The following is a 23,346-nucleotide window of genomic DNA, read 5'->3' on the forward strand; positions in this document are numbered from 1 at the left end:
TAAGGTACGCGGTCAGTTCTGAACAAAGAAAAATAAGAATTTCACAACCTAGATAGGCCTAGACTACCTATTGTGAAAGGTTGCAATGTCAGTCCGATTATTTCTAAGCCTTATTGAAATATGATGACGTTGGTGTGGTATAGCACTGAATGGATCTAACAGCAAGATGAGCCTTTATACTATCTACTGAAAGACGAGGTCTTGATAACTAATTTCTTAATCAATGTACGTTAGCATTGAGCATACGATATTGAGTATCTACTACTTTGACTTACCAAGGTGCGGGTTTTTCGTCACCCAACGATCCAGGTATATTGGGTAGTGGTAATCATTATCTGGCGGTGCTAAGATTGATATTATATTGAATCGCGCGTGAGGAGAGTCTCGTTTGATAACATCCACAAGAGGAGCTCGAAATAAGGTTTTATTATTCGGAACCTAGCTAGTTGGAGTTTGATTACTCTATGAATAATAAATAAGAGTTTCTTGCTAAGTCCACTCTTGGAGAATATGTTAATTAATTAAATCCGTAGCAGACATTAATTAATTAATGGATGTTTCTATCTTAAGCGCGGGAAATGAATTAAACAAATTAATGGAAACCCGGAACACTTGTAATTTCGGATTTGGAAAGGCAGTGCAATATTACTTCTGTAGTGGCTACTTGTAATATTCCAATATAAGCTTGTATTAAATTGTGGGTTCAATTTAATTAGTAAAAAGCTAATTGGGTGAGGCCATGTTCAAATTATTCCTTAGATCTCTGACTGGGCCCAATATGTGACTTAATATAAATAGGAGAATAAATGAGACATAAAAGACAATTATTCTCATTAAAATTTTTGTCCCCTCCTTTTTGAGAGAGAGAGTTTGAAAATTGTTTCTTCCGTGAGTAGAGTTCTGTCTTCGATATTCGAGTCCTAGTATTCTGGTGAGATTTGCCCACACAAATATCAGTATACAGTCCGGGACACCAGTCAGAAGATCCGAGGTTGAGTTATGAAGATCTTCACGTGGAGAAGACGCAAGCCATCTTCGATTCTTTGGAGAATCAACAAGGTAAATTGGCTGACTCCGTAGTATGCATGTTTTATGATTTATTTGTTCTAAAGCATGATTTAAATTCAAGTTACGAGCATGATACATGTGAAAATTGCGCGAATAGAATTTGTCTAAGTAATCTGCTAAATAGATCAAATTCATGTGATTGGTTTTGTTATGCACGCTTCCGCTGCCAACCCCTTCAAATCTACACCATGAGTCTGGGTATATCCTTTCTCCACGAGGCGAGCTTTGTACCTGTCGATAGTACCATCCGGTTTCCTCTTTATCGTGAATACCCATCTGCATCCTACTGTCTTTACTCCTTCAGGTAGCTTGCTCCGTACCCATGTACTGTTTTTCATCAACACCTTCATTTCAACCATCGTTGCGTCCTTCCACCGTTTATGTTTCATTGCCTCTTCGGCCGTCTGTGGGATTTCTTCTTCTTCATACAACGCAGCCTCAAACGCTCGAGCCATTTTGGTCAGATTCCCTTGCACGAAGTTTGCCACGACATAGCGACTCTTTTTTCCAATCTTCTCTGGGGAGTATCGTTTCGGTGGAACTCCCCTTGTACTTCGACAGTGGAGCACATATCTTCCTGTGTCTCCATCAACTGTATTGTCTTGAGCCACTGTTTCAGTAGGGTCAGTGGTAACTGGAATCTCAATTGTACTCGGTTCAGATATTACCTCGGATATCGTCGGAGTAGGATCGCTGGGGCTTGGTTGAGAAGGCTCTTGTGGTGAGACCTGCTCGGCGGAAGTGACAACTGGATCTGTTGGTTCCTCAATCGAGGAGCTTGGAACTGGCACAACCCAACTTAGATAGTCTATGGTACTATCTGGTTCGCTCTCCCCCTGACTACTAAGGTGGGTGTGGTAGAAGAATTTGGTTTCCAAGAAATTGCAGTTCATGGTAGTAATGATTTTTTTGGTGTTGGGATCATAGCATCTGTACCCCTTTTGGTTCACCCTGTATCCCACAAAAACACATTTTATTGCACACGGGGAGAGTTTCGTTCTTTCATGTTTAGGTATGTGGGCGTAAACGGTACACCCAAAGACTTTAGGGGAGAGGCTGAGGTAGTCGGGGATTTGGGCTTGTTTAGACAGGATATCGAGGGGGGTTTTCATTTTCAGGATTTTGGTCGGAAGGCGATTGATTAGATAGATAGATGTAGCGACGGCTTCGGGCCAAAAAGGTTTGGGGACCTTGGATTCAATCATAAGGGCTCGGGTCATCTCTAGAATCACTCTATTTTTCCTTTCTGCTACCCCATTCTATTCGGGTGTATAGGCACAAGAAGTTTGGTGAATGATCCCATTATCTTTACAAAACTGGGTCATCGCACTGTTAACAAATTCTCTCCCATTGTCTGATCTAAGGGTTTTTATGGTGGTGTGGAATTGTGTTTGAATTAGTTTGAAAAAGGATGCAAATCTATCAAAGACTTCTGATTTGTGTTTCAAAAAATAAATTCATGTCATCCTAGTACAGTCATCCACAAAAATCACAAAATATCGAAAGCCATTTCCACCAACAAAAGGCACTGGGCCCCAAACATCAGAGTGTACTAGAGAAAACATAGACTGCATACGAGTGTTTGTAGGTTTAAAATTCTGTCTGTGGCTCTTGCCCATTTCAGATCACCCAAATCAAGAATCACCCCTCCACTCCTAATCCTGCTCTCTAAAATCCCTCCCAGCTCCTCCACCGAAACCCCCTTCACCATTGAAATCACACTTACATTCTTGAAAATCCCATCCCTCTCAAATTCTCTGCTCTCTACCTTCCTCAGCAACTCCTTGGCCACCCCCTCCGGCTCCAAATCCCCGACGAGAATCGGGTTCCTTTTCTGCCCCTTCAGCATGATCTCCACCACCTTCTTCACCTCATCGTTTAGCTGCAGGCGGGGATTCAAATAGACGTTTCGACTCTGCGATAACTGAGGAGGATTAGAGAATAATTTGGGGGCGGAGGTGTTCTCAATTGCGGCTTTGACGGCGGGGATGGGGAAGCTGGGAACCTTTTAGAATAAATAAATTAGAATATAATGATTCTAATTTCAAAATAATTAAAAATCATATACTAGCTTAATTTGGTTAAAATCGGGTTTAATATCGTTGACGGCTAAATATAGACGGAAATACAAAAATTCAAAAGATAATATATAGAATCAAAATCGTAAAATAATTATATATTTATGATCAATTTTGGTATTTACTATCCCACCAGATATTAAAAAGCAAAAGATGTAACGCTCGTCGCATGTGATCATCCCCGAGATGTGGATAATTCACAAATTAGAAGATGCCACTTGGCGAAATGGGCCCCACCTACATATCTAAGCTTTGCCATATAAAATCATCGCTCACTTCTTCAGTTGTTAGCAAAGCAAAAAATCAACCCAATTGAAAATTTGAGAAGCCAAAAACACAAAAACACGCAAGGAGCGACATCTCTTCGCAGGCGACATTCGCATTGCCGGGAAATGCAAATTCCGGCGAACGTTTTTTATTTCTCCCCCTACAAGCACAATGTTCGTGTTTCCTTCCATTACCGTCACGTTTTCCGTGAAAAGCCCTAGCAGCAGCTGTTTCCCCCTTTTGAAGTAAATATTGCTTCGCAATTCTATTTTTATCCTTTACTTTTGTGTTGGAGTTGAATCAAAAGAAGTACTAGAATTTAGATTGCTTTTTTAGGTTTGTTCGCATTGAAATTTTTGTCTAGTTTTGAAGTAAATTGTTCTCGAGTGAAAAGCCTTTTCCGATGAGAATCCAGCCGATCGATGCGATCCGACGCGACGTCGTCAAGCCGCCGGTGCTGAAATCTCGGCTGAAGCGGCTTTTCGACCGCCCGTTCAACAGTGTTCTGAGGAATTCATCAGTTGACAAGCAGACCGCTGGAGGAGAGAAGGACAGCAGCACGGCGCCGGAATTCGAGCCGAGCTCAGTTTGTTTGGATAAAATGGTTCAGAATTTCATCGAAGACAACAACGAGAAGCAATCGTCCGCCTCCGCCGTGAAATGCGGCCGTCACTGCTGCAACTGCTTCAACGGCAAGAGCAACGACAGCTCCGACGACGATTCCGATCTCTTCTCGGACTCGTTAGCAGCGAATTCGTCTTCCACCGATCCCTGCGACGGTCTCAAGGTACTGCTATTTTTCCGTATTTCATTTGCCGATGATGACCTAATTTGTTTGCTGTGTGGAACTATGCTCAAGTCGTTGATAATGTTGCGATTGTAGAGCTTGATTCCCTGCGTGAGCGTAGAAGAGAGAAATTTACTGGCAGACGCTTCGAGAATGGTCGAAAAGAGCAACAAAATTTGTAAAAGGAATGACGAATTGAGAAAAGTCGTCGCCGATGACTTAATTGCTCTTGGATACAACGCCTCTGTTTGCAAATCCAAATGGGAGAAAACTTCTTCCGTTCCAGCTGGTTTGCTCTCACTCTCAGTTCCGTTTTCTAGGTTCATTTGAGAAAATTTAAAATCACAATTGCAAAATTCATTGTCAAATTTGAATAATTCTGGTCTCTGTTGGTTTAATTATGCTCAGGCGAGCACGAATACATCGATGTGATAACGGAAGGCGGCGAGAGGCTGATAATCGACGTGGATTTCCGATCGGAGTTTGAGATCGCCCGATCAACAAGCGGTTACAAGTCGATCCTGCAGTGTCTGCCGTCGATTTTCGTCGGAAAATCGGATCGGCTATTGCAGATCATCGCCATCGCATCGGAAGCGGCCAGGCATAGCCTGAAGAAGAAAGGAATGCACATCGCGCCGTGGCGCAAAGCCGAATACGTTAAGTCTAAATGGCTCGGCCCTCACACACGCACCACAGCCGTTCAGAAGCCTGACGACGAGGCCCGACCCGAGCCCGAGGTCATCCGAGATCTAGATAGTGCGAGGGGGGAGCTGCGCCTGATTTTCGGGGAGGAAACGTCGTCGACGGAGTCTGGTACGGAGAAACTGAGTTCGCCGGTGATTTTCTCCGGGGAAATTGCGCGGTCGGTGACGTGGCAGTTGCCGGAGCTGAGGCCGAAGAGTTTGGAGAGGGGAAATAAGGTGGTAGTCACGGGATTGGCTGCTCTCCTCAAAGAAAAACTCTGAAACAAAAATAACGTAAAAAAGAATAAAAAATAAATTTTGTTTTTTTTGGCTTGAAACTTCTCTAATCTTTGTATTTGAAATAAAATTGAACTACGTAAATGATCATTATTGATGTGTTTTGCACGTATTTGTCCCTAAACTTTAAAAATCTTATTAGTCCATGGATTAAGTGTAATTATATTTATAGTATTTTTTTAATATTCTATCACGATTTTAAACCAAAAATACCTTCAAAGCATGGAAGGCATTTTTTCACTTTCATATTCAAATCCAAAAATACATTCAAAGCATGGAAGGCTTTTTTTACTTTCATATTCGATATGATATTTTCTTTATCTTTTATCTACGTACAATTGTAATTGTGACGAAGGTACAATTGTAACGACTTACTTGAATCTAAATTTCACATAGATATTATAAAAGTAACTGTGGATGGATTGAGAATAAAATATGGGATGAGTAATCTAAGGAAAGTCACACTAGTGTGTTGAATATAAATTATTGTGGTTATAATCCATCAGAAATTAGATGTAAAACAGAGATAGCTAGCTGGAGATTCATGCATATCCAATTGTTTCCTATGTGGCAAACAAAATGGATATATGATGCTCTTTCTATCAGTCTAACTTGTAGCGAACCCAAAATGCATATTTTTTGGGGATGGAGGTAGTATATTTTATTATAAAATCAATATATAAAAATAGGTCTGGCTTTATTACATTAAGTGAAATAATTTTTTAAAACTCGTATGGGTCAAATATGAGATATTTAATGATGGACGGATGGAGCAAATATTTTCACTAGCGTTATATTGAGAACGTGTTGTATGAAAAAGTATAGAAGGATGTTTTATTTGAGTGGGTGTGAGGGTCCTCACATCACATCACATAAATAACGTGACGATATTCCTTTTTCCTCTTTGGTGGTTCGTATCTAGCTTTCCTTTTTCATTTCTCTCAAAGGGAAAGAGGGATTTCAAACTCAGAACCCATTTCAGATTTCAAATACTTTAGATTATGCTCTTTTACTTATTTTTATTGTCAAAATAAGAAAAAATAAAATAAAGTGAAAAATGATTATTCGCACGACAGAATATAATTCGTTGAATTAAATGCGTATGTTTTTTTTACTAATTTTTTTTAGCTTTTACTTTACCTCTCTGTTTTTTTCATTGAAGGTTTTTAACTTTGACCAGAAAAAATGGAGTGGGGCTGTAAAACCTGCAGTTAAATAAAATCACACGTGTTGCGTATGCATTGGAGACAGTAAAATACAAAAATAATGTCTGAAGCAAAGAATAAATTGAAATAATGCAACTGCCGTATGTTCATTATTGGCCATCATCACATTACTTTATAGACATACTATCTTGGAGTATTATAAAGCATTTTTACTTTACTATAATTTTTAAAAAAAATCAAATTTGATTACGAGAGTTCATCCCAAAACAAAATTAGAGTCTAAACAATGGTAATCTTACACTCCCTTCTTTATAAATAGTTTTGAGGCAATTTTTTTTGGATAGGATAATTAAAAGATTAAAATGTTAGTTAAAGATAGAAAATAAAGTAAATAAAGAATAAACAAAGAAAGAGTAAAGTGTGAGAGAAATAAAATTTTTGCTAAAAAAATGAAATGACTCAACTATCTTGAAACAATCTAAAAAAGAAATTGATTCAACTACTTTGAGACGAAAATGTTGTACCAAGTTAGAGATTGTTTTACAAATTAGATTATGGAGTATAAAATGGATCAAAATTCGAAATACCATCAAGAATTCGAATAAGTATAACTATGCCACCAATTAAATTCATTTTAATTTAGTAGTATTGTATAATATTGTACTTTCCCGTCCTCTAATATATGTCCCACTTTCATCTGATCCAAATTTTAAGAAATATACTGTAATTGAAAGTGAGTTGAAAAGTTAGTGGAATGTGTGTCATACTTTTATATAATCGTTCCATCTCACTCAAGATGTTCACCTTTCATATATAGTTTGTCTCATTCAAAATGTCCACTTTCTCTATTTGGAAATAAATCCCTCTCTCATCTACTCCCCCCGTCCGCAAATAGAAGTCTGGTTTTTCATTTTGGTCTGTCCGTGAATAGGAGTTCTGGTTCATAATTACTATATATGGTAAATAGGCCCCACATTCTATTGACTTATTCCATACACATATCATTTAAAACTAATATATACAAGTGAGACTCATATTTAACTAACTTTCTTTCAGCTTAATATTTTTTAAATTCATAACAGAAGAAAATGATATTTCTATTTGTGGATAGATGGGGTATCATTTTGATAGGGTTGGAGATTATTATCTGTATATAAAGTGGGTGGGACCAAAACAAACAAGAAGTTCTGGGGCCATGTATCCTAATTTTCCTCTTTAAATTTAGTGAAATGGGTCCCTTGGAGGCCACAACAAAATAAAAGCAATTGTCAATGTTTTGACAATAATACAACCTCTATGTAGCTACTCTCTCACAATGGATATACGGATATCGTTCAGCCGTGTTATAAAGTTGGGGGATGCAATGTTTTCTCCATCTTTAATTCATTATCATAACAATCCATCTCAAAATAAAAAGATTAATCAAAACCTGAGTCAACGGAGGCAGGGGCGACCATGGTGGATTTCCGGGAGGAAAATGGAAAACCTTCCTCTGCATTTGCCACTGAGTTGACAAAGGCAAAATATATACTTCTCCCGCCCCCTTCAAAATGTCCATCTTTCTTTTTGAATCTGTCTAACTTAAGATGTCTATTTTCCATATTTGGAAACAAATTTATCCTCCTCTCTACTCATCAAAACTCTCAACTACCTTTCCTCTCTCACTATATTACACTAAACTTCTCCTAAAACTTTGTGTCACTTAAGATTCTGGACATAATGAGACGGATGTAGTAGTTATCTAGCTTTTCAACTTGTTTCTCAAAATAGTTAGTAGTTGTTACACGTTTACATGCAATATTACATCCGCCTATAAAAAATAGTCATGTTTTTTAGTACTTATTTTGGAATGTCCACCAAAATTAGTTTCTATCGATTTAATAAAAAATCCTCTAATACGGTGGGTCTCTTTTACGCTAACCACATTTCAACTTTCTCTATCTTTATCTTAGTTTACCAATTTTATATTCTTGCTGTTTCATAGTAGTTGAGTAACCATGTTGACATTTCGGTACCTTCCATAATAGTGGAATCATTTTCCTTTTTTAGTAAAAATCAACACATTTCTTCTCGCTTACATTACTCTCTCTTACTTTATTCTCTCTTCATCTCTTTTATCTTCTTCATTTACTTAACACAATTTTTCTTAAATCACGTGCCAAAAAGAAACGATTTCATTTCCGCAGAACGGAGGAAGTATTAAAATTCGTGTTATCCATAACTAAGACTATTTTTTATGGGCCGAGGTAGTACTCCCTCCGTCCTATAAAAAAAAGACTTTTAGAACAATGCCAGTTTTAATGCATAATTGGTAAAAATATAAGAGAGATAAAATAATTATAGTATTGTTAGTGAAAATGTGGTCTATCACATTAGAATTAGAATGAAAAAAGTTATCCAAAATAAAAATAGACTATTTGTATGGAACAATTAAAATAGAAGAATAGTATTCGAATATGAATATCCAGAATTTCATCAAATGAACTTATTAACCTATAGCATTTGAGTATTATTTTTCATTAACCACTTTAACCATTTTTTTAATCTTTTTTTATTTACTAATTTTATATAAAATTTTTAACGTTCATAATGAAGACTATTTTTTTTAACATAACGTACTGCTAATATTTACTAGAGTATATGAATAGCATTTGAATATGATTTCCAAGAATTTCATCTAATGGACATACAGTGGATAGTGAAATATGGACTAATGTGAATTTGAGCCCAACTCCAAATCGAAAAGGCTAAAAAATGCCCGTTTAAATTTAAGCCCAATTAATGATTCAAAATAGATCAGTTTCATGACAGACTTATTCGTCGGAGAGAGAGGAAAGCAAGCTGGGCGGAGCTGCAGCGGCTCCGCTCCTCCCGCCGCAAAGAGAGGCCGTCCTATTGGCATTGGAAGCAACAGCGTCGCTTAATCGTCTGCTGCGACAGCTGTATCTGCAGCTTCCGGCGACACCATTTGCACTCCACTCCGCCTTCGCGGGTAATTATCCATTAAGCCCTAATTTCTCTTGTTCTGCTTATAATTATAGCTATTCTACTGATTCTACACAGAAATGCTGTGAAATCATTTGTGATTTTGACCTTTGTTACTTATTCTGCGTGTTGATTTATTTTATTTAGGTTGTGATTTTGAAATGGTTTGTTACATTTTTTAGCATTTAGGTTAGAGGATTTCTTCTTTCGTGGTGTAATTTTATTTACTTTCTAATTTGCTTATGATTTACTAGTTTTATTCGTCTTTGGCAACTGCTTTATCATAGCAGAATTACAAAAGAATAGCTATGGCTATTCAGAGTGGGTTTAAGAGTGTGAGTTGGCATGGGCATTGAATGCTCTCACATTGCTTTCATTCAAAGAGAAAGATGATGTTTGAAAAGATGCAACTCCTGTCGGATTGCTTGATGCTCTACTTCAAGTTGTATGTTATAATCTCTGCATGTTTATTTATCTGTTTCTGTGAATTGAGCTTACACAAATGGAGTATATACAACTAGAGCAGATGATGACTGTCGTGACATAGCTCTACCAAGGGTGAGACTGCTGGGTGTTAATTCTGCTGTTATGGATTCGGGAGCGAATATGAGACAGTTAATTCCGGTGGTTCTGTTCCACATCCTACGTAAGGCATAAACAACACTGCCTCTCCTGATTTATCATGTTTATATATTTTTGCTTGTGGTGCTGGCTCAAATCCTGATGTGTATTTTTGTGGATGGTAGTAATGCTGGCTCTGCTTCTTCAAATAAAGATCCATCTGCACTAAAGAGTACCCTCAAAGTCTCTTCCTTCAGGTTGGTGGTTTGAGGAAGATGGTCTCTTTAACCTCGATGATGAAGGCCGGGCAGAAAAGTAGCGGTGTTCTGTAGCTGCTTCAAATATAATTAGGAACTTTTCTTTTATTGCTGAGAATGAACTTGCAATGTGTCAGAATCATCACTTTCTTGAAACAGTGTTCCAGTGTTTGGAAGATTATGCTACAGGTTATGATATTTGTGTGTCACTGCTAATAATATAGTGTTCCAGTGTTTGACAATGTGCAGCTGCTGACAAAGATCCTTCCTCATGCCGTGTGCTCCACAGATCATTGTGTATACGGCATATACAGAGTTAATTCTGGAGAACCTATTGCTGGAGCCTCAGAACAAGCCTAAGCTGCTAGGGTTCGAGAATGCGTTTGCAGAGATGCTCTTGTCTGATACAAGGCACACTGACACATTTACTCGGATATTACATGAATTGACATCTCATCACAGCAACAAAATCGCAGCTCGTGGTATTTGGGTCATGTAATACGAGGACCTCCTTTTCCTAGTTCTCAATAGGCGCAATTAGTTAGTTTCTTCATCTCGATAGCTCTAGTGTAATTTTAGTACATTAAGCTGTTCTTTTTCTTCATATATATATATATATGGTCACTTCTAATAAACTCTACAAATTCATGTGTGGTGTATGAATGTCTCAATATCTAAGCACCTTGAATAAATTGTTTTTGAACAAGTGTAGAGATGGTTGAGTTTCAATCAGTTACAGGAGCTGTTGTTGACACAAGAGAAGTAGTAGATGATCTCGAGTAACGTTCGATGAGAAGCAGAACCTTAACCGCCTTCCTCTGCAGAAGCCTCTCATCACATAAACTGTGAGAAGCAAGCTGTCCGAGAGGCGCTCTCGCCATTGCACTGTACAAGTCCACCATCTCTGTCGACACGAAAACTTTCTCCAAAAGGATCAGCGCCTCTGTTTTCAGTGACTCTGAACCCCATCTCAGCACCTCCATTGTTGGTCCGATCGCTCCATACTCATGCAGCACTGCTGCTCCCCTCTGAGGTGAATCCTCCTGAACGAGGGTGGACAGCGTCTGGATCGCCTCATAGGCCGTGGCGTGGACCTTATCCTGCACCACCTGAACCAGATCAGGTAACGCGCCCCCCTCTAACAAACAGAACGCCGTGCTCACGCTGCAGGAGCCTCCATGGGCCGGGCACGTTGCAGCGTGTGCCCTAGGTAAGCATGACCAGAACCAGCCGTGCTTCTTTATGTGCAGGTCGCTCAGCTCTGGAGTTCGCATTGAGAGGTCGCCTAGCAGAGCTGCAGCTCTCGCACTCGCTGTGACTGAGCCGGCTCTGAGAAGTCCGGTGAGTGGAGGAAACGCGTCCAACTCAACCACTACGCGCTGTGACTTGAGGTTCGTGGGATCGGTGAACCTAAATAGTGCACTCAGAGCATTCTCCTTTGCTTCCCCTGTCCCTGATCTTATGATCTGGATTATCGCCTTTAGCCCTCCGAGCTCTATTAACTTCTCCGTTAACGACGTTTCTGACTTGGGGAGGTTGGCGAGCAGACCGGCTGCGGCCCTCTGCATGTCGCCCTTCTCAGAATTCTCAAGGAATCCGACCAGAGCCTCGAGGCGCCTAGGCTTGAGGAGGTACTCCACCACCCCCTCCGGCTCATGCTGGGAGAAGAGGAACACGAGGTTGATCGCCAGCTCACGTATCTCCTGGTTGGAGTCGTCGAGCAGAGCAAGAACAACGGAAATTCCACTACATGAAACAACTGCAGACTTCACCAGCCCGGCCTCGGACTGACAGATGCCAACGAGGGCTCGCAGGGCCGGCCTCCTGATTGAGTCGAGCGAATTGAGGTTGTGTTGGATCGCTAGCAGATTGGCAGTGACCGACTTCAGCTCGAGCTGGCCTCCATCTTCGTCCACCAGAAACGTCGTTCCATCGCCATTGGCAGATAGGTTTGCAAGAATCACAGCACATCACCCATTGGCAGATAGGTTTGCAAGAATCACAGCACATCTTGCAGTGACCGCGGGGAGGATGTGAGGCGAGGAGAGAAGCTTCACCACAAGAGAAATGCTTCCACCGCCACAGATGAGATGTTTGTTGCCCCGGAAGGTGGAGAGCTTCACGAGGGCGTGCAGCGAAACCTCCTTCGACTCAACGCCTCCGGTTGCCATCTCCAGCAGGGGTGGAATCACCCCCTCCTCACCAAGTAACTTGATCTTCTCATCATCCAGTTCTTAGCTAACAAGTTCTTTCACCATTGAGATTCTTTCTAGTACTGTGGTACAGACTAGGGCGGCTGGGATCTGAACAGCCACCAAAGAAGGCACCGGAACTTGACCGGAGAACTCACCGGCAGTTACAGAGTATTGAGAGAGGGAGATAAGAGAGAACGATATTTCATTTCATTAATTGGTTACCTATTGAAGAAGAGTACAATGCTATTTATAGAGGATTATCTATTCTACTTAATAACCACCTAATTAACTAGCTAATTCTCTTAATTGGCTTGCTGCTAACTAATTCCTTAACTGCACTTAACCTAATCTAACTGCCTCAACAAACTCTACTCCTTTTTATGTATCATACTGATCCTGTTAGAGAAATGTCATAAGATTCCACAACAAAGATACTTCAAACAGTGTTTAATGATTTGAGATCGAACTAACCTTGGACCACCTTATCTATCAATGGTCTGAACCAGTTCACTCTAGCAGCCTTGATAATGTTACCATCTTCTTCACACAGTTTTAACAGTATTATTTCCCCTGCTAATTTAGACCCATTCTTGACTACAGAAACAAAAGTGGAACTATCTCATCGCATTGCTGAGAAAGCCTCTTGCAGCACGATGTGTTCCAGTTCGATCTATCAAGCAAAACCTCGTAAAGAAGCCTGACTGCAGCCTCCGATATGCTAGCATCCAACCCTAAGGCCACCAGCAACGCGTCACGCGGGTGGCCCGTATTCCGTCACGAAGGAACGAGACGGCGGCGTGACGCGTTGCGGCGCCCCGTCTCATCCCCAGCCCGTTCCGTGTTCCGTCACGGAGTAACGAATGGCGAGACGTCTCGCCACGCGCCGAGGCTGCCGCGCCCCGGCGCCATGCGTGACGCCCATTCGCTGGCCCGCGAGTGGGCATCGTCACGCTGACGCAATAAATCATTTTTTAAAAAAAAATCGAATTAAAAAAAAATAAAAAAGTGGAAAACGGTAATATTACGTTTATAGCCGTTTTCCATTTATTTATTATTTTTTTTACTCTATAAATACTCATAATTCATCCTCATTTCACACACAACTACACATCTATTCTTCCCAAATCATCTTCATTTCCTCTCCAATTTTCATCTAACATCTCATCACAAAATGTCCGGCGACGGAAACTCCGGCGGTGGCAGCTCCGGCGGGTGAGATCTCAACGCGTTCGGCGACTGAGAGAGCATGTACAACACATTGGGTGATTCCGGTTCGTCGACGCCGGGCACCCAGGGTTCGTCGACGCCGGGGGTACCAACCACCCAATTTTGACGTGGATGCATACGCCCGTCCCTCCGCCCCGCGGTATTCGCAGGGATTATCCCAGATTCGGGAGGATTATTCCGTTGAACCCACTCCAGAAGAAGGTTGAGGCGGGGGAGGAGGCCGAGGCGGTGGAAGCTCTAGGGCGGAGGCGGACGAGGAGGAGGAGGAGGGGGATCTAGGCCGGCATCCGTACGGCCCCAAAGAAAGTAAAAAAGTACAGTGGGGCTCGCGAATAGTAATTTAAGGGACAGTTAAGGGACGGTTTAGTGACAGCGGTTGGCCTAAGCACAGCACTATCTTCTCAATCCCTCCTTTCTCTATGATGATAGCCTGCAAAAGAGTCGAAGTCAGACGGCATACATATGTCGAATCAACGTTGAAAAACATCAGCAACCAAATAAATTAACCTTGTTTCTAGCATGCCCCTCTATGATATCCTTCAAGGTCACCAACACCTTCTTCCTCGCAGCCTCAGTGATCCTACTCTCGAGCAAGGCGATGACACCCTCTGTCAGCCCTCCAATCGAAATCCAATCCTTGTTAATCGAGTTCTCTGCAACGAGGTCCTTCATCCGATCAAGAGCCTCCACGACACAGTCCTCCTTGTTTGATGCGATCATCGCCTTGCAAGACCGAATCTTGAGGCGGTAATTCAGCTCTCTCCACTCCTGTATGGACTGCCTCAGCTGAATGTCAGGCCTCCATGAGAAATCTTGAAGAACCTCCCCTGTCTCCGGATCTGACTTCTCACCCCGTTGGAACCACGCCTCAAGGGCCAACTTTTCACACGCAGTCCCCGTGCAGAGGCTCACAAGATCAGCCATCACGCAACGGGTTATGCAGCAGTAGAAAGCCTTAAATGGCTCGATGTATTCCTCTCTCGGATCATACCTTTCGATCACCTTAACCCTCTGCATATACTGGTTGCTCACCTGTTCCAGAAAGAAGACCTCAGCCCTCTCCTTCCTATTCTCAGCTTCCTCCTTTTCCCTCTTGAAGCCGGCTAGCTCCCTGCTGATCTCCGAGGGCTCGACTGGGACGCCCACGGCCCGTGCTATCTCCCTGAGCATATCATTGGCAAACTCTTTATCAAATGCCTGATCAGAGATGCCCTGATTCAGCTTGTCAACAATCTGGAGGCGGGCGTGGGAGGCCTCAAACTCTGCCCGCTGCATCTCGTGCTGCAGCCTATGCACCTGGTCGAAGATCCCTGACAGGACTTCAACGTTGGCGAGGGAGAGAGCTGCCAGGGAATCACCAATCTCTCTAGTGACATCCTGTATCTCCTTGACAATGTGCCTGCATTTTACTGAGGTAGAAGGGCCTTCTTGACGTTGGTCTCGAGCGACTCCAGCGCCTGCCTTGCAACGGGGGAGTCGTTCAGCTGCTGTGACTGCAGCTCCTTCAAGACGGGCTCGATGTCAAGGAGATGCTTGGCCAGGACACGGAAGCTTTCCTTGTCGAACACCACGTCCTTGGCGGCTTGGCTGATCTTGATGAAGATTGTTCCAATCGGTATGAGCTCAGTCATCTTTATCACTATCTCTTATTGCTGCCTCATTCAATCTTTACTTTTCTATCAGAAACAACTCCTCCTACACATAATATATATGGTGTTAAATAGTAAAATGTTGTTGAATGATAGGGCCACAAGGAATGAAATTTACACAAAAGAGCTGAGAAAAATCTACCTTGTACTTGAAGAAACTCAAAATTCTTGATTTTGGAGCCTTTGATGGAAAATGAAAAATCCCATTTTGTGTATATAAATAAAACAGCATGGTTTAGAGTTTAGACTGAGTTGACTTGAAAAGTCTTCGGTGATTTTGTCTCTCACTTTCTTAATAAAGGAAAAGCGCGTTTGATTCTAATTTAATTGATTAATAACGAAAGGTCAAGTCATGTAAATTTCTCTGTTTTTGCTTGTGAATTTAACACGCCTTTCATTTTTCTAATATACCTTTTGAAAATCCAACACATTTATTAAGCATAAATTATTGAACTAAAAAAAATAACTACAAAGTTTCTTAAACAAATCAGAAACATCGCATATCACAGTGAATCAAACATAGGCATCTGGATTCTGAATGAGGAAAGCTTCAACAGCCTTGTACATTCCCAACACCCTCTCTTTGCCTGTCTTCACTTCCTCCTCTTTCAGGCTGAACTCCCCGGCAGTGTAGTACTTGCTCGTCACCTTGGAAATCGCCCGACTCCTCCAACTTAACCTCGTACGTTATCTTCTCCGCCAAAGCATCCCAACGTGTAGCAATACGTCAGTGTCTTCTCGTCCAGTTTGTCCACACTTAAGACTGATAAACTCACAAAATAACTGAAGTTGAATCTGAGTAGGGTTCTTTTTTCTTTGCTTATAAAAGTTAATATATGCCCTTTCTACATTACATGGGGAAGTATGTCGATATAAACTCTATAAAACATGAAGCCGAATTGCATCCAGATCAATCTACTATCTCCATTTCTCATTCATCATAATCTGTATGAGCTACATTTTATGACCAGCGTTGACTATTGAGTTCCATATGAAGGTAGCATACTTGGTTGATGTCATATGTTGTTCCTTATTTAAAATCTGTCTAATGAATTTGAATGTAATGTGACAGATCTCCCTATACCCTATGGGGTGGTATAAATCCTTCCACAGAGCATGCAAAGTCATTTTGGATCCATACATCTAACAAATATCAGTTGGTTGATCAAGTACTACTCTATTCACAATATTTAGAAACTTCACTTGTTCGCAGGGGAGGGGAGCAATCTGCAGGGCAAAGAGTTTAACCTAACGTTGCAATGGCACATAGTAATACACATTCTCCATTACTCTCGTGTTTATCTGTGAGCCTGCTAAGTCATTTGCAAGGTATTGTGCGAGGCCTTCAGTGTGCCTTTGTAAAGCAGATATAGAAGAAAATGCTGATCATCTGTCAGCAAAATATATAAGGCATACTTTCTATTTCTCAACCCTGCAGAAATTGGATATCTCAGTTTCACTAACTAACTAGATGCAATAATATACCAAAAAGAACTATATACCGTATATGCCATAATCTGCGTATTTAACCAAATTCATCCTAAATGGAACTTGTAGAGATGCCCAACAAGTCTAATAGTGCTTCTGAAGAATGTGCTAACCTCAGTAGTCTATCATTTGAGTTTGAAATAGTAACTCAGTAGAGATAAGACTCTATTATTTAGCATTGACAAAAAAAATTCCATTATCATACCATATAACACAACAGTGTTGATGAAACATAGGGGGGGATCATTTTCTACATGATATTACAAAGTTAGGTATAAGTGCAAACACATTGAATTGGTCTCTAGGAACATTTCTAACTTGTAAGTTACCGGAATTTATTATCGGTATGATGGAGTACAATTTTTACTATGTAAATGCTTGTCAAGTATGAATATCGAGATGAGTTGAGGGAACTAGAGCTCAAGAAGAGGAATTTGCTTTTCTTCCATCTTCTAATTCCTAATCTCCACCCAACTCAATACTCATCTCACTTTTCAAAATTAAAAAAAGAAAAAATAGATGAATCTGGGGGGGCAATTCATGAAACTCAGAAGATAAAAAAGTAAATTACAAAAACATTAGCAGCAATCGACAATTCACGAAACTCGCAAACTGATCTACACTTACCTTATGATTATTCTAGATACAAACACCACAAATTAGGAAATATGTTACGCAATTATATTTTATATAGGTTGGAATGAAAGCAGTTATAACTAAGAGAACAGTTAACGGAGTAAGTATCAAGATGAAGAAGGAAGAGCAGCTTTACCACGGAGATCCCAGACAGGACTTCAACGTTGGCGAGGGAGAGAGCGGCCAAGGAATCGACAATCTCTCTAGTGACATCCTGTATCTCCTTGACAATGTGCCTGCATTTTACTAAGAGGTAGTAGAAGCGCGCTCGCCCTTTGTACTTTTCGACTAAGGCGTGGGCATTCTTGACGTTGGTCTCGAGCGACTCCAGCGCCTGCCTTGCAACGGGGGGAGTCGTTCAGCTGCTGTGACTGCAGCTCCTTCAACACGGGCTCGATGTCTAGGAGATGCTTGGCCAGGACGCGGAAGCTTTCCTTCTCGAATACCGCGTCCTTGGCAGCTTGGCTGATCTTGATGATCTGGTTGGAGAGAACGGCCAAGATCATAGCATACTCTACATCACATGTAAGACAAAAAAAAAAGCATATCTTGAGCTTTGCTCAACTCCAAACACAAATTAAAGATTTAGAATAAACATTATCATCATTTCACCATAATTTCCAATGTAGACCAAAACAAGAAAATGGATATGTACCTGGATATATATTCTACAATTGTTTAGCAAGCACAAATTAAACTTCTTCATCGCTAAAATCATCATCATCCATGTTAACGACGGAGGAAAGAGTTGCGGCCCAAGTCTGCATACCAGCCAGAACATCCCTCTTCCTCGTCTGCTCGAGCTTTTCCAGAGCGCTCTTTGGAACTCCACATTTCAAGAGAATGATCCCGAGCGACTTGAACGTGGATTCATCGGGCATGACACGAGACTCTAGCATCTCGCGGAAGGTAGCTACAGCCTCCTTGTACCTTCCATCAGAAGCATAGAATCCAAGCACAAGATTATAAGTAAGCAGCTCTGTCATGAGCCCTAATTCTCTCATCTTTCTTGCAATCCAAAAAGCTTCCACGAATCTCCCGTTCCTTTTATACATGGACAACATCATAGCATGTGTGAACTCATTCGCCTCTCCAATTTGCTCCAACCTCTTGAATATCTTCTCCGCCTCTGCCACCATCGAACGCTCACTGTAGAGGTCAATCATGCATTTCAAGGAGTAGACATCAAGCCCACCCACCTCCAGAGACTGAAGGGTCCTGCACATCTCCTCCGCTTCTCTCAAGTATCCCACCTTCGTGTACAGCTTGATTAATGACTTGCATATGACCGGATTCATAGACAAACCTTGGTTTGCCATGGTACGGACATAGTTTGTCGCCTCATCCACACTCCCAGTGTCTGCAAATGCATTTATAAGGACTCCATAAATGATTATATCAGGCTTCACGTTATGAGAAATCATCTCCTCGTACAACTCAACTGCCATGTCTACACGGCCTAACTTTGCATAGCTAGAGATGACTGCACAATACGGGACACAATCAATCACAAGCCCTGCCTCCTGCATTCTCCTAAGATAGACTATCGCAGTTTCTGGCATATCCGCGCTAGCAAGCATTTGCACAAGAGAATTATATCCACATAAATCAGCAACCAACCCATGTTTCCCCATGCTATCAAACAAGGTGCAAGCCTGCTCGAGTTTCCCCCCAATACCATATGCTTTGATCATCACATTAAACTCGAGAACAGTCAGTTTTTGAACCTGCACACAGCAATCAAACACTTTCTCAGCTAGTGAAACATACCCTCTCTGGCCATAAGCATCAATGTTTGCAGAATAGCACTCGGAAGTCATCCCTCCTCCACGGTGAAACCTCTGAAACCACAACCACGACTCGTCAAGCAAGCCTGCTTCTATGTACATTCTTGTCAAGGATGACTGAGTAAACTCATCAATCTCCAATCCTCTCTCATCCATCTCTAAGACCAGCTCCTCTGCCTCGTTAACCATATGCCTAATCGCGTAGGCATACAAGAGAGTACGATAGCTGACAGGATCGGGCTCAAGAGATGCTGCCTTCATCTTCTTCCAGTATCTTGCTGCAGATTCTATGTCATTGTACTTAGCATGAAGTGATATGAGAATATTATAGGTTCGTGTATCGGGGAAACATTTAGCATTCTCCATTCTACCCATCAGGGAAGCAACCTCATCAAGCTGCCCATTGTTACCATACATGTGAATCATAGTGTTAAAAGTCACTGTGTTAGGAGATAAACCTTTCTGCACCATCTCCTCGAACGTCTTACTTGCTTCCTTTAGTTTCCCGGCTTTCCCATACGTATCAATCAACGTATTGTAAGTGTAAGAACCAACATTAGCATCCGTTTTCCTCTTCCATTTACGCCCCTCAATCGAAGAGTTTCCCTGTGACCACTTCTTGAAGAAATCCTCAGCAGCTGCGAAATCCCCTGCTTTCTTATACATCTGCACCACAATCCCAACGGTCACCTCATCCGGCTCCATTCTACGCTTTTTCATGAGCTCCAACCACCTCATTGCGACGTCCCTACGCCCCCCTTTGCAGTACACATCAATGAGAGTCCCATAGGTGGAGTTGATGGGATCAACCCCACTCTTCGCCATCTCATCCCACAGACTCTCAACCTCGCTCCACTGCCGCGCCTTTCCTAGAAGGCGAAGCATTATGTTGTAGTGGATGACATTCACTTCGTAGCAGCCTTTCCTTTTGAACCACTCGAAAATCTCCATCGCCCTCTCCCACCCCGACTGCTCCTTCAGCAATATGCTCCTCTCCTTGTTCGTAAGCGTCGCCTCCCACGCCTTCAACGCCTCATCCAAGTCGCTTATCCTCTCCAAAGCATCCAACATTGCGGGAATACTGCCGCCGTACCTTCCCCATTTCGTCGAACACTTGGTCTGCATCCCCTCAACCACATTTTCACTGCAATTCACCTTTTCTTTCCTAAAAACCCTATTTTTCGCATCTCCGGTCACCGAATTACGAGCAGGCAATTCGGAAATCTCTTCTTCTTTCTGAGGAATCCCATTTCTGCCATCAAAGACACCTCCTTTTCTCTCGATTCTTTCACGAAAAAATCCATTTTTCTTTAACAACCGAACGCCGCCAGGGCACTGAAGCTTTTGCCTCTCTTTTACTGCGTCGCTGGGTTTTTGGGAGGGTGGAGTGACGGAGATGCCGACGTTTGGAGGATTGGTTTTTGTGGAACTGAATATGCGCAGGCAGCTCGCGTCAGAATACTGAAACTGTACAAACATTCTGTAAGGGACAGAGAGCTGCCGCGAAGAGGGCTTGCTGGTTAAGGTCGGTGGAATCGGGTCGGAGCAGTGACGTAGGCGAATGACGGTGGCAAGGTATTGGGAGAAGTAGGCGCCGCTGTGAACAAGGAGATAGCTAAAATGAAGGATTCTTCTCAATTTGGATCAATATTGATACACGTTGTAAATGGGCCGACATCTGTTTCTCTTTCTTTTTTTTCTCCATTTCTTTTTTTAATAAAAATATGACTATAACACAATAAAAAAAATTAGAATAAGAATCACATTTTTATATTTCATATTTCACTATCCCACTACATTTATAAAATTAATATTAAAGAATAAATAAATGTAAGGAATATATTAAAAAGGAATAATTCATTTCGACGGGAAATCATTATATTTTAAAAATTTATTCTTTACATAGAGCCCATCATTTATTTTAGATAATACACAAATATTTTATTATAGTGCAGTGAATAGGTAGATGCCATGACTAATGAATTAAGCTATTATTCAATCAATTAATGAATAGTACTTGAACTAGATTAGCGTTAGTGTTTGTGTGTTTCATGTTGATGCACCAATAATGAATATTAGTATTTTAACATTTGCTCGCTCAATTAATCAATATTAGTATTTGAATGTTTGCTTGCTGCTTGTGTGCTCCAGCTTTTTTTGATTTATTAAAAAAGGGTCAATTAAAGTTAGATGTTTGTGTAGCGTGTTTTGTCACTCTGTGTGTATTATGCACTTTGTATATGCACTTTATTTTCATGTGTACTAATGTAATAGTTGGATGGAAGATATAGACATACTATGATTTATGGTTCTATGAGCTCCCGTTATTATTAGATATCTTCCATTATTAAATACAAGATAAGTACATATAAAGTGAATATATAGCTTTATTATGAATTTATAATTAACTCGATTCAACTTATGACACCATTTCTAATTAATATACATTTTTTAAAATGGAAACATAATTATTTCTACTTTATTGTATATCCTACTTTATTCCTTATCCACTCAATTCAAAAAATAAAAACGTATAAAATCTTGTGCCAGATAAAAAAAATGCTTCATTTAGTGAGAAGACATTTTTTTTAAAGTGTACATAATGATATCAGTTTTTATTTCTTTTGAATTATTTAAAATTTGTATTCTAAGTAAAAAACATATGTCCCGTGTTGGGTAGTGATAAAATGCAAACTCATATATTGTACAAACTCCAAACTTTTCAACACAGTGTCAACACCACGTCAACACAGTGTAAAATTTAGACCTCAAATTTGGATGTCAACACAATATCAACATTGTGTCAACCGTTGACACTGTGTTGATATTTTCTGTTGCTATTATTTTGTAATCGGTTGACATTTTTTAACGGTCCAGATCATAGTTTAGAGTTTGTACAATATTTAGAGTTTGCATTTGATTACACTAGTTTTATCACCCGTGCTATGCATGGGCCATGAGATTTTCAAATAATAAAGATAAATTCTAAGGTAAGTAGATTAAAATATTAAAAAAGAGATAAAGAGAATATAATTATGTTTATATATGTGCTAATTAAAATAAGTATTCATAAAATTATAAATAATTAAAAATATTATAAACAATAATAAAAAGAGAAATGTACTTCTCTCAACCCACTATTTTGAAACATTTCATATTTAACAAAATGATTTTATACAGTTTAAATTTTTGATATGAATGGAATAAAATAAAATAAAATAAAATAAATGACAAAGAGGAGGGGTGCGACTAAGAATTAAAGAATTTAGAATCATATTATAAAGTAATTAAATTCATGTGTTAAAAGTAAAATCCTTTGATAAACAATTAAAATCCTTCTTCAACTTTAAAAATAAAAAAATGTAGTGCAATTATGTGGATGTTAAACAAAAAAAATGTACTCTATCTGTCTCACTATAAGTGAGGCGTTTATTTTCGGCCATTGTTTTGCGAAAATAATGATAAATAGTTAGAGTAATGAGAAAGTAATGTAAGTAAGAGAATAATGTAGATATGACTCTCTTCTATATTGTTCTCTCTCTTACATTACTTTCACTTCCATTTTAACTATTTATTATTATCTTTACAAAACAACGGTCGGAGCCCGAAAAGAAACGCCTCACTTATAGAAGGACAAAGAGAGTAGTAAATAATAGTAACATCTTATTAAACATATAAAAATATAAAACTAAATAAGTTGGAAATTAATATAGAAAAGACAAACGAATATATAAATTAACTATATACAATGGTAATATCTACGGATCTACCAATATCAACTACTCCAAAAAAAGTTTATTATTAGAAGAATAAAAGTAAATTAACTATAATAAAATCACAAATCAATAATTACAAATTTTAGAAAATTAGAGAGAATTAACACATTTACAAAACAATTACTACATAAAAGCACAATTTCATTACAAAAAATCCAATTTACAAAAGCTAATTTTTTTTAAATTAAGACATAAATTGACAAAGGGGCCGATTTTTTTATTAAATTTAAATCCCAATCCAATTCAATTATAAAGAAAAGTCCACAAAAAATAAAACGCCAGCCTAATCTCAGATACATTACAATCAGCCTAAAATAAAAGCCCAAACGATTTTTAAACAAAAGCACCACGTTAACTTACACTAATTGAAATTATTAAGCATAATTAATCATACTTAGTTCTAAAATGTTATTAACTCAAAAACATATAATGTTTTTGT

At 39.9% G+C, this 23,346-nt stretch overlaps 4 protein-coding genes, 1 long non-coding RNA gene and 1 pseudogene across 5 annotated transcripts; 2 read left to right on the forward strand and 4 right to left on the reverse strand.

Moving 5' to 3' along the window:
* The first annotated feature begins 3,449 nt into the window (after window positions 1-3,449).
* LOC121775713 lies at window positions 3,450-5,288 on the forward strand. The gene is made up of 3 exons (XM_042172739.1): window positions 3,450-4,200; window positions 4,297-4,489; window positions 4,609-5,288. Exons 1-3 carry the CDS (start codon window positions 3,817-3,819, stop codon window positions 5,163-5,165), a joined length of 1,134 nt encoding a protein of 377 aa, XP_042028673.1. The 5' UTR covers window positions 3,450-3,816; the 3' UTR covers window positions 5,166-5,288.
* A 3,869-nt stretch (window positions 5,289-9,157) lies between these two features.
* LOC121777216 lies at window positions 9,158-10,784 on the forward strand. Its single transcript, XR_006045407.1, has 4 exons — window positions 9,158-9,338; window positions 9,858-9,977; window positions 10,078-10,338; window positions 10,439-10,784. It is a non-coding gene; the product is annotated as an uncharacterized LOC121777216 (long non-coding RNA).
* A 90-nt stretch (window positions 10,785-10,874) lies between these two features.
* LOC121776858 (U-box domain-containing protein 44-like) lies at window positions 10,875-12,320 on the reverse strand. The gene is made up of 2 exons (XM_042174015.1): window positions 12,124-12,320; window positions 10,875-11,973 (listed from the first exon to the last, which is right to left on the reverse strand). The coding sequence occupies exons 1-2, from the start codon at window positions 12,318-12,320 to the stop codon at window positions 10,875-10,877; spliced, it is 1,296 nt and encodes a 431-aa protein (XP_042029949.1).
* A 238-nt stretch (window positions 12,321-12,558) lies between these two features.
* On the reverse strand, window positions 12,559-13,253 carry LOC121776859 (annotated as a pseudogene).
* Window positions 13,254-13,813: 560 nt separating this feature from the next.
* On the reverse strand, window positions 13,814-15,092 carry LOC121777215 (the record flags this gene model as incomplete). The annotated part of the gene is made up of 2 exons (XM_042174405.1): window positions 13,814-14,001; window positions 14,079-15,092. Coding segments are annotated over 2 exons (1,104 nt in total), but the record flags the coding sequence as incomplete, so codon positions are not given.
* A 2,461-nt stretch (window positions 15,093-17,553) lies between these two features.
* On the reverse strand, window positions 17,554-20,768 carry LOC121777214 (pentatricopeptide repeat-containing protein At3g23020-like). Its single transcript, XM_042174404.1, has 2 exons — window positions 18,000-20,768; window positions 17,554-17,858 (listed from the first exon to the last, which is right to left on the reverse strand). Exon 1 carries the CDS (start codon window positions 20,608-20,610, stop codon window positions 18,037-18,039), a length of 2,574 nt encoding a protein of 857 aa, XP_042030338.1. The 5' UTR covers window positions 20,611-20,768; the 3' UTR covers window positions 17,554-17,858; window positions 18,000-18,036.
* Window positions 20,769-23,346: the final 2,578 nt, after the last annotated feature.

Source organism: Salvia splendens, chromosome 18, assembly GCF_004379255.2.
Source record: "Salvia splendens isolate huo1 chromosome 18, SspV2, whole genome shotgun sequence".
Classification (NCBI taxonomy): Eukaryota; Viridiplantae; Streptophyta; class Magnoliopsida; order Lamiales; family Lamiaceae; genus Salvia; species Salvia splendens.